Below are 14,080 nucleotides of genomic sequence, written 5' to 3' on the forward strand. Positions count from 1 at the left end.
CTGATGCCGGGGGCTTAAGTGGAGAGCAAAAGGTTTCAGAATGATGAGGGCAATGGATGCACAAATGTGCTTTACACAACTAATGTATGTATGGATTGTGATAATAATTGTATGAGCCCCTAATAAAACGATTAAAAAGTCCAAAATACATTTGCAGGGTCCACACGTGGATTGAGTTTCTGGTGAAAACCCTCTACAACAGTCTAGGGATATGAACACTCTCACTACAGAGAGTACTGTAAAAGGGATTATGGTAGATGTAGTTAGGTTAAAATGTAACACCTTATAATTTGATCTCCCTTTTGATCCATTTTAAAGTTGTTTCAGTTTTTAATATTTTTTACTTTCTTTTTGTTTAAGGTTTTTCTGTTTTGTCATGTTTTTTTGCTTCCTGTTTTTGTTTTGTTTGATTTCTGCATATGTAATCCAGAATATGTAAATCTCTAAAACCAGTACTTAGATTAATAATTACCTAGGTCATGGCATTGGAGGTTGGGAGGAAATGGGACTAACAAGGAGTACAAGAAAGAAGAAATGGTCTGAAATTAACTGTGATGATGATTACACAAGTCTTACTATGACTGAAGTACTAAATTGTATGATATGCGAATTACATTCCCATTCACAGCAACCCTATGCATGATTCCCAAGGCTACAAACCTTATGGGAGAAGATAGCTTCACCTTTCTCCTTCACAGTGGGAGTGGGTTTGCACCACGCACCCTGCAGTTAGCAGTACCACCAAGGCTCCTTCTAGTGACCTCTATGTTTAAAACAAAACTACCAAAATAAAAAATGATGGTGGTGATGTATAAAAGCATATACATGAAGCTGTAATGAAACAAACGTTCTACTTTTGTTTTTGGATATGGAAACAAGAAAAGCTTCGAACCCATTCATTATGTCGGACCTCCCTGATGAGAATTTACATTTCTACCCCAAACATACTGAATTGGAACCTACAGTTTAACAAGATCTTCAGGTGATTTTTATAGATCTTACTAAAATGAACTCAGCAACTCAGAGGTGAAAACCAAACTCTCCGCTGGGGAGTTTGAACCAGACTAACTAGTCAACGTTCTGGTCATAAAGCCCAAATTCTAAAAACAATCTTTGTGGTTAAAGAATAAATGGCATTGCAGATCTTCTTCTCAAACACATCTAACTAATAGGACTTGGAAATCAAATACACAGTAGGTGGTTCATTTCAAAGCTCCACTGTGTACAGGCTTTCCCAGATATATTCATTACCATCATAAGCAAACCTTACCAACGTTAAACATCTCCGGGAAATCATCTTTTTGGAAGTCAGGTAAAACAGGATTAATCCACTCCTGTATTTGAATATCAAGCTCCTTTGATAGAATTTTTAGAGTTGTTGTCTTCCCACATCCAGGAGGACCTGTGATTAATAAAATAGACCCACCCTAAAACCAAATAAAAAAATATTATTTAAAAATCAAAAATCACCAGGATGACAGTATACTTTTCAATTCAACCTTAATACAGACCTCTCCTAGGAAAGTAACTCTCAAATTATGCACACATAACACTCTTACAAGAAGACCTTAACCTGAATATCAGATTATTTAGAAAATATCTATTAAGTAATATATTTATCAGAGGCTATAAAGACACTAGAGGTTGTGTTGTCCTACTAACTTCCCTCATATATATGGTCTGATGGAGATGTTAAAGTTAAATAAAAATGTGGGGAAGATTTGCTATATCAAATAAGGATTTATAAAGTAGACCAGATGGCGCAGTTGTTAATCCCTACTAGTTAAGTGACAGTTGCTTAAAAATCAAGATTTTAGCCTGTTGCCTTCTTAATCTAGTGTCAAACATAAAGTCAGTGACAAGAGAACCAGACAAGCTTTCTGATACGATAGAATCTAAAATATCTATGAAATCTAATAAAATCTATAAAATAGTCCTGCAAAAATGTCCAACTTGAATCTAATAAAGCCCTTGGTTCAAATTAACAAGTTTTAAGAAACGCAGGATAGGAAAGGCCAGTTATTAATATGAGGAAATAACCTGACACACCTAGAATGTGAGACTTCCAAATGGCCTGTCTCTTCAACAAGTCAAAACCTTGGGAGACACGAAAGAGGACTGAAATGTATCTACAGTTGTGCCGGTTCTTGTTGTGAGTGAGCAAGTCATGAGGACGTCAGATGTAACAGAACAAAGTGCTACCCAGTCCTGTGTCATCTTGTACAGTTTACTTGAAACATTTAAAAGGGAAAATGATGTATATGAGTATTCACTATCCTATTTTTTAAAACTGTATTTTCTTTTCTTTTAACACATTAGTACAACCAAATTTATTTTTTTTCCAACCAAATTTATTTATACAAAAAAAAAATGACTGGCTTTTTCTATAAAACTCAGTGGTAACTACTGCTATCTCTTGATATATTATATATTTCCTGTCTATTTGAAGAGTTTCCAAATAAAAAGTTAAAAAAGAGAAACAGAGAGACTATGCAAGCTGTTGGATGAGTGTAAGGTAACCAGAACTAGGAAGTGAAACAGAAAACATCATTTTAAAACAAATGATGAGTATTTATACTATCTTTAGTACAAAACTAATATATGACTTGCCTGCTTGCTTCTGTGAAAAATAATCTGATGTGATAAGTATATGTGCACCTTAGGTAACTACCTGTGCATTATGTTCATGACAGGACCTAAGTGGGAAAGAGGTGGAAGTAAAAGGGAGAACTCAGCTTCTGAGGCTCTCGGTGAGACTAGAGGTGGTAAAGTCAGGGAGCTGTCTACTGGAAGTGAGGACTTATTTAGCCAAACGTCCTACACGTTTAACTTCTTATAATCACCTGTAAGCCAGAGAAGCACTTGGTGTAAAATACTTTAAACAGATTTACTAATTACCTGTTTTGGCTGCCTTTCTAAGACTTGAGCTTTTAACCAGGTTTCAACTTCTTCAATTTTCTTTTTGTGAACAGCAAGTTCATGCTAAGATAAAAATGTCAATTTTAAAGATAAAATATTTTAATTCAAGGATTTCTGATGCATGAACACATGTTAAGCCAAAAATGTTTAATTCGGGGCAGCAAACAAGTAACATAACATTTTAATAGAAAGGGTCTCTTTCATGATACTTAATCTTCTATATTATCATGGAAGAACACTGTAAGCTGACACCATCACATAATTACTTGGTTAAGTTTGCAACTTATAAACCTTTTTTAAAATTCTAGAAATACATTTTGGAAGGTGAATTGGAAAAAAACCTACAATTAGCAAATATAATAAACAGGTGGAATCTAGGTTGGGATTACATTTAATCTAAGAAAAAAACTAACCAATAGTATACCTTCTGAATAACTGTTGAGAAAACTTGAACCTTACGCCATGAAAACACCCTAGAAATTATTCTATTCCAATTTATTTAGAATGAAGATTTTTAGGAGTAATAATCTAACACTATATATCCCTCTCCTTCCCACCCACCCTAGACAACCCAGGCATTAAGTTATTCAGACATGTCTGCTCGCTACTTCATACCTGAGTTTCTGGCTGATATTTATCCACCCATGGCACACTTTCAGGCAGAGATTCTTTTGAATTTTCTAGACCACGAGTCTGTTTCGAGGAGGACAGCTTTCCTCTTTTTCTAGCTGGAAATGGGCTATTTCCTACTGTGGAAGGCATACATTTTCTTCTATGAATGGAGTTATTCACAACCAATGACGAAGCAGCAATGGCAGAGATGCTTGTATCCTTTGAGCAGTCATCAAATGATGGGTCTACCCAGTCTGCCACCTGAAAAACAAGACGGCATGTAAATACCATCACATTTCCCCCATCAAATCCCCACATAACTCACCTTTGGAAACAAAACATTCATGTCAGTAACATTTAAAATAAAAACCTTACAAATCAACTCTAACTACAACAGGCTCTTTTTGTATTTATTACTTTTCTACCTCACAGTTAAGAGCAAATGAATAGCTGCTTTCTTATCCACAGTCAGGATGAACACACAAAGGAATGAAGAATACAAACTGAAATTATTAACTCTAATAATAGGCTGATTAATTTTAAAAATGTAAAAGAATACTATCTTAACCTTGACCAGATTCCATGCATTCACAAATTTAGAACATTTCAGACACCCAAACAATTGCTATCAATTTTAAGAATGTAAAAATATATGCAAAGAATCTTAATGCTATGAATAGTTTGTAATTATGACTTGATTAGATATTAATTTTTTTATTGATTATATTTTCTTAAATGATTGAAGCAACTAGTATTTTCATAAACTGCAGACAGAAGGATGAGATTTAGCCTTAAGAAAACTAGCACTGGGAACCAGAGTAGGAAAGTCGGTGTATTTTATGCCATGTTCTCCTGGTCTACAGAACTGTCGGCCTCTCTATATTTGCCTTCCCTTCTCCTGTTCTTTACAATCCTTTGTAAGTGCAGAGAAAAATGTGGAACCGAGCAATTGTAACCCAAAGATTTAAAAAGCATTTTCTAATCATTAGAAATTTTAACATGGATTTTCTTAAAATCCTACTGCTCACATAGAACCAACGGACTAAATCTACAAAAATTTAGTCTAGTATCTGACTTTTGGAACATCCTGGCAAGCTAAGAAAAAGGAACCAAGATTAGATTGTCCTTTAAAAAGACTCAATCATATGAGTTTTGAGCTATATGCTAACACAATGTTATTAAAAAAAAGAGTCACAAGATTGAGTTGAAAGTAGAGCCAGGAGAGCCTTAGATGTGCTTTATAAAGAGACCTATGTACATGTGGGACTGTTAGGCTGCTGGAGTTGGAATGGACTGAATGGCAGTGAGTTACTGCATTTTATAGATACAGTCACAAACCTTATGAGGTTGAAGATTAGTTAACACTAACCAAAGTTATTAAGAAAACAATACCATGGTGGTGGAGGGTGGGGAGGGAAAGAGTTTTAGTACCAGCTATGCAGTTCATTTCAACATCTTCAAAATATTTTCAGTGGCAGTAAAATTTGGTCTGTATCCTCTACTTTGAAGGGTCTATGAAAATACTTTGATATATTAAAACCTGTTTTCAATTCATATCAATCAGCATATTACTGATAGATTTTATAGTTTTATTGCCTAGCAACATAAACATGGACTCCTAATTACTGAGGGGGAAACATGGTAAAGTTAAATAATTTACTTAAGATCAATGAAAATCACAGCCATTACTAAGAAAACTGTTACCTTGCATGAATATGATACTGTCTGCTGTCAATCCCATCCCACCTATCCCAATTTGAGGTACCCTGAGCCACAAGATTGCTAAAATATAGAGTCCATTAAGGAACCGTAGTGTCATAGGAGGTTAAGTGTTGGGCTCTTTACCAAACGGTTGGCAGTTTGAATCCACTGAGCTGCTCTGTGGAGGAAAATGAGGCAGTCTGCTTCCATAAAAATTCAGAGCCTCAGGAATAACAATGACTGCAAGGAAGAAAATGTTCTAGAATTGAATATGGTGACAACTGTACAATTCTTGGTATAATGAATTATTTAGTTATATAGCATGTGAATAAAGTACTAATAAAACTATTAAAAAAAAAATTTACAGTCTCAGAAACCTCACAGAGCAAGTCTACAAGGTCACTGTCAGAACTGACCCAATGGCAGTAGGTTTATGGTCTGTGGTTTGCTATAACACCAAGTATAATTCATATGTTTTATTTAACAGTGTACAACCTTTTCTTTGAGACTGGGATCGAAAAGCTTTCTCAATATTAAGGTTGTTTCACAACTTATAACTAAATAACAAAACAGATACTAGGCACTATTACGGTGATAGCAGGGATAAGTCATTAAGAACATACCCAAAAAATTCTCATTCTGATGACAACTAAGTCCACGTGGAAGAAGCGAACCATCAACAGTCACTGAAGGATTGTAAATCATACAACCCAAAGTCAAAGAAGGGAATCGTATCAGAGCCTAAATTGTGAGAATCCGGTTTGCAGAAAGCCATGGATGACAGTGGGAGTCTAAGATACATTTGTGGGAACTATACAGGAAATAAGTCTCCAGTGATCTACTTCTATCCATAATAGAGGGATGGGAGGGACGTGGTTACTAAACAGAGTGCACTGGAGTATAGAAGATCAAAGGGATGAACCTGACTGTGAACAGTTAAAACCTTGTCAGTTGATCCCCCTTCTGATGCACGCTGGATCGGATCTGGTATTCAACATTTTTTGTGTATTTTTTTTTTTGTTAATTCATATTAGGGTTTAACTCAGATGTGTTATGTCATAGAGGCGTGGTCACTCTCTTGAATTTGTGTTATATGTTTTTCTGTTTGTCAGTAGATGAAACCCAGGATTGATGAACAGGATTGATAGGGACAGAAAGTAGAATCAGGGGTTTGGGGGGGAGGGTACAATATGGGGGAGGGAGATACAAGGGAGATGATGTCAAGGAGTTCAAGAAGGAAAAGAATGTTTGGAAACTGACTGTGGTAGCAATTGCAGAATATTGCTTGATGTGATTGAACGATGGAATGATGCATGTATTAACTCCCAATTAAAATAAATAGTCTAGAGTTAAAAAAAAAAACCTCATTCCTTTTGGTCAATTTGCACATGGTTATTTTATTTTACCTTTGTGGAAGATAGCTTTGGTCTAAGAGAAGTTTTTGACATTATAAACTTTGATAGTTCCCATCCGTCGTATGTAATCTATAGTACATTAAAATATACTTCACCTAGAGAACAAAATAAATAAAAAAACTCAATTAAGAAAAACCATACACATTAATGCTGAAGAACTAGTAAGAGTATAGAGTACACATATGTAAAGCATGAAACCAAAATGCTAAATTAAAGTTTACTTTCAATAACTTAATTATTTTTAGTATTCCAAACTTTTTCACATATGAATTTTAAAAATCTATTAAAGAGAAAAATGCACATATGTACCTATATTTTATCATTATTCTTCAAAATTTTGGCAGACTTTATACTGATAATTAAATTTTTGCCATCTCAAATTTAATTGTTCATTTCTAAAATTATAAAATACAGCAAAACATGAATTCAAGCTTACCAACTACTTTGGATGAATAACTTAAATCTTATTACAATTTTTTCCATATTAAAAACTGGAGGGGGCAACAATTAGTTTTGGACAACTAGTGCACTGACTAACCAAAGAAAAGTGCTTATGGTCAACCAATATAAAAATGGCAAGGGATACTGGATTTTTTTATAGTTCGAAGGCATACATAGTTTATAATGTCTAAATCCTCCCACACACTCAAAGCAAAGCAAAAACTGTTCACAAAGGTTTTTAGTTACAGAGTTCCAAAATAAATGTCGTTGATAGATCGGCGTAAAAGAGATACTTCTTAATAGTCAAGCCTCGAAACACTCTTCGAAAACAAGGCAACTTTTAAAAACTTTAAAAAACATGCAACCGTCTTAGTGATGCCAGATTCAGATGTCAGAGGCTTTCAACATTTCGAGCAGACCCACCGGTACCGCACACACTGCATACAGAAAACTAAACTCAAACTTGGCCCGAAGTGGTGGTGTTTATGAGCTGTGAGCCAAAATGACCTCCCGTTACCCGGCTGCAGGCGAGGGCTGTGCCCCCTCACCCCTATGATCCCCAACGAGGAAGAGAGGTGACGGAAGCTGGGAATGTGTGACGGCAGAGACAGGCTGGCATCTCTAGGACATGCATTTATTCGAGGCGTAACCGCGGTGGCCTTACTTTCTGAGAACTGCATCCCCTCGTGGGCAGAGAGGAGCGGAGGTACACGGGCACCGCTGCTGGTGTTTGAGCAACTCTATCCGGACCCACGGCCGAGCCACTTGGAGGCCCCGCCTCCCGGGGACTTTCCATAGAAGCCGGCGCTTCCGCGACCCGGCCCGAAGGGCGGGGCCGCCCAAAGGGCGGGTAACTTAGCTGTCCAGTGTACTGCCTGACCTAAAGTGTGAACCCGAACTATGCCTCTGACGTGGACCCCAAGATGGAAGCCTGTCATAGAAGGCCAGGTAACCAATGGTCAGCGACCGGGTCGTAGAAGTGAGTTGGAAGCTCCATGCAGGAGCTCAAGGACCCCAGGGCGGCGGGCGTTTGCCGGTGCCCGCCCCTTCCGGCTCCTCCCCGTCGTTCGCTGGAGCGTGAGTTGGGCCGCTCGGAGCATCGCTGTGAAGACCATGCAGCAGCCAAACATCTTGCTCACCGGTCAGGGCGCGCGGCCGGTGGGGCTGGGCGGCGGGGCCGGGGAGGGCTAACGAGTGCTGGGGGCCTCAGACTTCGAAGCGAGGCCTGTCAGTGTTCTACTTGGGGCCGTCTAGGCCGCGTGTCCGGCGCCCGGGCGGGCGGTTGGGCCTCGCGAGCGTTGCGCGGGGGGCGGGGAGAGCGGTGGCTCCGGGCGTTGTTTCAGTTGGTGCGAGGCAGCTCGGTGTGGCTGGGGAGAGGTAGACACATCCAGCCTCCCTGTCTGGCTAACTACTTGGTCTTCCTGAATCTGGGTTTTGGTTTGGTTTTGCAGAACGGTGTGTTGCTTCTTGATTTTTTTAATAGGGTTATCGCGGGGTTTTAGTGGGCCAGCGTGAGGCCGGCGATTTGATTTGTTAACGGTGTGGCCTTAGGCCTTCCAGGGCAGCCCGTTTTTTTTCCCTTTGCGTCTGAGCGAACTCGAGTTCGCAAATGGGTTCTGGTGTTTGTGGGTCTGGATTACTGCATGTCGGTTGGTTTTTTCACCCTTTAAGAAAGCTATCTCTGGTCGTTTTTCTCGTGGTTTCGGGGGTGACCGTGGGGTTCTTGGGGATATTTGGTGTTGAGACGTGTTGAGGGGGGGGAAATAAACTGCTGGATGTTGCCAGTCTTTGTGCTTCAACGTGTAGACAAAATGGTCGATATTAACGGCGGCTTACCTCACTTACTGGAAAGTGATGGGTGTAGATGATATTACGACCTACAGAAAACTTGCAGCACTGTTTTGGAAACAGCAAGAGTTTTGTTAACAAACATTGGTTGTGCACAAGTTATATTTAGTCCAAGATTCCACAAAGGGAAGATTTTTACAATGGGTGATTTGTTTGAGTCAAAGTACCTAGGTTGGTTTTTAGTTTTGTTTTTTAATACTGCACTATATGGTCAGAAATCTGAGGGGTTTTTTATTTTTTAAATAAATCGTGATTCCAGGGTTCAAACATTATTATTACTGTGGATTTGTGGTAAATTTTCTTTTCCTGAATATGACCAGTTTTTAATTGAGCTTCATAATTTCATTATTAAACTGAATGTAGCACAGATATGATTTTGAAATGTAAACATGAGAGTAGGAAGGTGAAAAAATGTATAGTGTATTCCTTTTATGTAGAAGAGAATATGTGGTGGCATGCCACATGTAAATATGTATGTCTTAAGGAGCCCTGGTGGTGTAGTGGCTACATGCTGGCCTGTAGTTGGAAACCCACAAGGGGTCACTATGAGTCAGCATTGACTGGATGGCAGGGAGTGAATGAACCAACACACAGTACTGCTTTGGAAAGATGGAAACCGAATTTTTAGTAGTTCCTTCTCAGGAAGGACCTACAGTGAACCCTCGTTTATCACGGTTAATCGGTTCTAGACCCTACCGTGATAAATGAAATTCCGCGAAGTAGGACTCCTTATTTGTAAATCAAATACTTTCGTAGTTAGAGCATAGAGGACATGAAAAAACACCCTTTAGTCACCATTACACTCGTATTACCCAATTTATTAAACTAAAAGAAAATACAGTAAAACATTTTGGACGTTACAATTATCATTTATTATTTATTATATTATCTATGGCATCAAGCGTGTATAGTATGAGCCAATCAGTGGCAGTAATGACAGCATGCACTGTTACGCAAAAACCGCGATAGAGTGAAGCTGCGGAAGTCGAAGTGCGAAGTGGCGAGGGTTCACTGTAATGAGGGTTCCATAGAAATGAGACTTGTCCATCATACTTATCAAATCTTCAATGAAGACTTAAGTTCTTTTACCTGTTAAGTAAGTGATGGTGAATGATTGGTGATAGGTAATCTGGGCCAATCCTGGTTGTTGGTAGGCATCTTTGGCCTCAGTTACCTGAATGGGTGATTCTGACATTCATTCCTCTGGCTTGGGGACATTTTTATTAGGTCATACCGTTTATTTGTATATAATTGCTAATTAGGAAAACATTTATTTCAGCTTTTAGCCGTAAGGGCAAATAGCTAGCTAAATGGCCAGCATTTAATAAGTAATATTCACAAAACGTATTTTTCCATGACTTTCCTTACAGGTACACCAGGGGTTGGAAAAACCACACTAGGCAAAGAACTTGCATCAAGATCAGGACTGAAATACATTAATGTGGGTGATTTAGCTAAAGAAGGTAAGGGATACTTTGGTGTTGGATTTTTTTTTTTTCAAGCCAGGTATTAAGGGCCTATTTGGTAACCTGCTAAGAATAGTAATGTATTACTCGTACTAAGTGATTTTCTGAGACGATACAAAAAGCAAAGAGAACCTGCCAGGAACCAAAAATATTGAGTGTCCAGTGCTAGCCAGTGCTGGCTATTTTAATCACTGCCCCTCGAAATTGGTTAGCAATTCTTATGAACAAGAATAATTGAGAAAGCCTAAAAACCTTCGCTATCCTTAGGATAGCTAGACTTTGAATATGGAGAGTTGGGTGAACACTCACAGGTGGTGCTCAGTATGTAAATGGAAACAGTGAGAAAGTAGATTAATTTCACAAATAAGCTTTAACTCGGTAGGCAGTTGAATATGACTGTTTCTACAGTGTTTTCTAGGATTAGTTTGGTGGTTGAAAGTGACACGAATATATTCTTAGTTATATATGTATATAATTTTACTCTGGCCCTTAGTTGTTGTCTTCCTATTTATATATTTTGCAATTTTTATAAGGTAGAACCTCAATAAATATGAGCAATTTTAAGCATACCTCATAACAGTTAAATATTTATATTAAAAGTTTTGGGTTTGGTGGGTTTTTTTTTTTAATTCCTGACAGTTGCTACTAAAGTAACTATTTCAGGTTTGATCTAATGTGCGTATTTCTTTCAAATGATCTAAAGTTTGATCATCGGATATCATGGAGTCTGCCAAGGTGACTTCTCCCAAGAGCATGCCGAAAGACGCACAGATGATGGCACAAATCCTGAAGGATATGGGGATTACAGAATATGAGCCAAGAGTTATAAACCAGATGCTGGAGTTTGCCTTCCGATATGTGACTACAATTCTAGATGATGCAAAAATTTATTCCAGTCATGCCAAGAAAGCAACTGTCGATGCAGATGATGTGCGTTTGGCAATCCAGTGTCGTGCCGACCAATCTTTTACCTCTCCTCCCCCAAGAGATTTTTTACTAGATATTGCAAGGCAAAGAAATCAGACCCCTTTGCCATTGATCAAACCATATTCAGGGCCTAGACTGCCACCAGATAGGTACTGTTTGACTGCTCCAAATTATAGGCTTAAGTCCTTACAGAAAAAGACCTCTGCTTCCGCAGGAAGAATAACCGTTCCGAGGCTAAGTGTTGGTTCTGTTACGAGCAGACCTAGTACTCCCACACTGGGCACACCAACCCCACAGCCCATGTCTGTTACAACTAAAGTAGGAACGCCAATGTCCCTTACAGGACAAAAGTTCACGGTGCAGATGCCCACCTCACAGCCCCCGGCTGTAAAAGCATCAATTCCAGCAACATCAGTTCAGAATGTTCTGATTAATCCATCATTGATTGGGTCCAAAAACATTCTTATTGCCACTAACATGGTTTCGTCACAAAATACTGCCAGTGAGCCATCAAATGCATTGAAAAGAAAACGGGATGAGGATGCCGATGATGCTGATGATGATGACGACGACTATGATAATTTGTAATCCAGCCTTGGTGCATGTAATGTCTTGAATCCATTGTACTTAAGCATGCATGTTGGATGTTTTCTCATGTCTTACAAAATTAGCATCTAATAAGTAAATATAATTGAGATGTTTTTCTTTTCATTTGAGATTTTTTTAATATATATAATTTTCAATTTCTTTTCATTTGAGATTTTTTAAAATATATATATAATTAGTTAATGGCTTTTCATTAGCCTTTACATGTAAAAATAAAGTTGGTATACATCAATTTGATTGTTGGTACTTTAGAAATTCTGTTTTTAAGAAGCAATTTCTTATCACCGGTTGCAACAAATTGACATGGTTGGAGTCACACTACCAATAGACCTCTTGGTTTTGGGTTTTTAGATAAGAGTGGAATCTAGTGTGTACATCACTCCTGTGGTTAGTTCAATCAGATTTGTGAGATAATAACCACATCTCTACTTGGTGTTTTCATTCGTAGTGAATCCTCATTTGCCTAGATTTATTCTCAGTTGCCCAACTCCCTCCTTGGTCCCATTTTAAATAACCTTTGGTTACATTGAAAGACAGTATCCTCCCCTCCATCCCAGTTTTTCTCCAGTATCCCTTTATGGAGATCAATTTTTAAGCATCTTTGCCATATCCTTGATGTGCTTGTCAGTACCCTGCTCATATTTTTAGTACAACGCTGCCATTTAGCTAACAGTTTCTGACACCGTAGATCTTTATTTTCTTTTGGACATAGCAAGGCATTCTCCAGATATTATATGAAATTTGGTTTTGGCATTGCTTGTTGAACTTTGCCATGCTTATTGACTGGTGTTAGTCACATGCAGTAATCAGCTTCCATTTTCTAGTTCTGACTTGTCCCATCGGTGTGTCATTTCTAAGTTTACTGAAATTGCGTTATCCTGAGCATCATTGATAGGAACCGGTAACGTCACTCCAAGGACTCTCCCTTCCCGAGGCTGCGCTTGCTCTTCTCTGGGTGGGTTTCTCCTACATGTACTCACCACTTGAACCTAAGGATAACGGCATTCTAAGCACCCACTCTGGTTTATGGACTCTGATTCTTCAAAGGGTTGTGTTGCACCGCCATGTTACCAGATAAGGATTTCTAATCAACATGACCTGATATTAGGTATTTTATAGTAAGTTTTTTTCATATATAGAATTATCTACCTAATGATTACTGCTTGGATATATACTGTATCTTGAAATCTTTTTAGAAAAGATTATGAGATTGAGATACTCTTTTTTTCTTCAAATGAAAGAATTTAAAAGAAACCATACAATTAGATATTCATGAAACAGCTCTCCACCCAGGGTAATTTTTGCTCTTTGTTTATTTAGAGAGTCTTAGAACTATGGTAGCATTTGGGGGTATAAGATGAGGAGGTATTGCTACTGGCTTCTAGTGGGAAGAGGCTAGAGACAATACTATTTCTATTTTGAGCCCATGATCTAAAGATGATAGGCCACAAAGCCTAAAATGTTTACAGTCTATGCCTTTACACAAAGTTTGACAATCCAGCACTAACCTCTATGTTGTTTTTTTCTTCCCTAAACTCTGGCTGGAAGCCTTTGAAAACAGTTTCTCGCCCTCTCAACACTGCCTCCAGTCTCTGAATCTGTTCCTGTCCTGTGTGTCTCACCATATTTTCCCCATGAGTTAACTGCAGTCTTCTTGGAGTCCTGCCCCCTTCCTCTTACACTACACTTAGGGCTGGCCACCACTCCCTTGTGCATTTATCATTATAGTCCAAATCTCTAGTCCAATTTCTAGATGTCCTCCTGGGTGTAATCATCTGGACATTTCCAAATTGTCTAAAACATGTTCTGCTATCATCGATACTGCTCGAATCCTATTTCCAACGACATCAGTTTTCACATTCTCTGCATATCTAAATGGTCTCTAAATCGTGATAGTTCTCTGAATCCTTGAGGGTACTCCTGCTCCATCCCCCAGACCACTGCTACTGTGCTCAGCCCTCTAGATTCTGGTTCTCCATTATCCCGCCCATCTCCTACACTCATCATTTTTAAAAGAATGTGAATATTAAGTCCATCTTCGTGACACAGCCAAAAACCAAACCTAGACATTGGGCCTCCACTCACGTACTCCCTCAAAGCAAGAACACTTCTATTAAATTGACATTCTATGATGCTCACCTTCCC

At 38.5% G+C, this 14,080-nt stretch overlaps 3 protein-coding genes across 3 annotated transcripts in view; 2 read left to right on the forward strand and 1 right to left on the reverse strand.

The window, feature by feature from the left end:
• The window catches only part of RAD17 (RAD17 checkpoint clamp loader component), a 44,417-nt gene extending 36,590 nt beyond the window's left edge, over positions 1-7,827 (reverse strand). Inside the window, exons 1-5 of the mRNA XM_004703689.4 lie at positions 7,753-7,827; positions 6,639-6,742; positions 3,535-3,792; positions 2,899-2,982; positions 1,271-1,427 (exon numbers count right to left, since the gene is read on the reverse strand). Of these exons, the coding sequence (XP_004703746.1) occupies positions 1,271-1,427; positions 2,899-2,982; positions 3,535-3,792; positions 6,639-6,680 (541 nt within the window). The 5' untranslated portion in view covers positions 6,681-6,742; positions 7,753-7,827. The remainder of the gene's footprint in view (positions 1-1,270; positions 1,428-2,898; positions 2,983-3,534; positions 3,793-6,638; positions 6,743-7,752) is intronic.
• Positions 7,828-8,155: 328 nt separating this feature from the next.
• The window catches only part of AK6 (adenylate kinase 6), a 12,513-nt gene continuing 6,588 nt past the window's right edge, over positions 8,156-14,080 (forward strand). The window contains exons 1-2 of the mRNA XM_004703554.4: positions 8,156-8,229; positions 10,307-10,399. Of these exons, the coding sequence (XP_004703611.3) occupies positions 8,202-8,229; positions 10,307-10,399 (121 nt within the window). The 5' untranslated portion in view covers positions 8,156-8,201. The remainder of the gene's footprint in view (positions 8,230-10,306; positions 10,400-14,080) is intronic.
• Positions 8,188-12,048, forward strand: TAF9 (TATA-box binding protein associated factor 9). Its single transcript, NM_001286172.1, has 3 exons — positions 8,188-8,229; positions 10,307-10,399; positions 11,106-12,048. Exon 3 carries the CDS (start codon positions 11,123-11,125, stop codon positions 11,915-11,917), a length of 795 nt encoding a protein of 264 aa, NP_001273101.1. The 5' UTR covers positions 8,188-8,229; positions 10,307-10,399; positions 11,106-11,122; the 3' UTR covers positions 11,918-12,048.

The sequence above is a fragment of the Echinops telfairi genome, unplaced genomic scaffold (assembly GCF_000313985.2).
Source record: "Echinops telfairi isolate 266 unplaced genomic scaffold, ASM31398v2 ScPeMD7_7469;HRSCAF=8507_1, whole genome shotgun sequence".
In the NCBI taxonomy this organism is placed as follows: domain Eukaryota; kingdom Metazoa; phylum Chordata; class Mammalia; order Afrosoricida; family Tenrecidae; genus Echinops; species Echinops telfairi.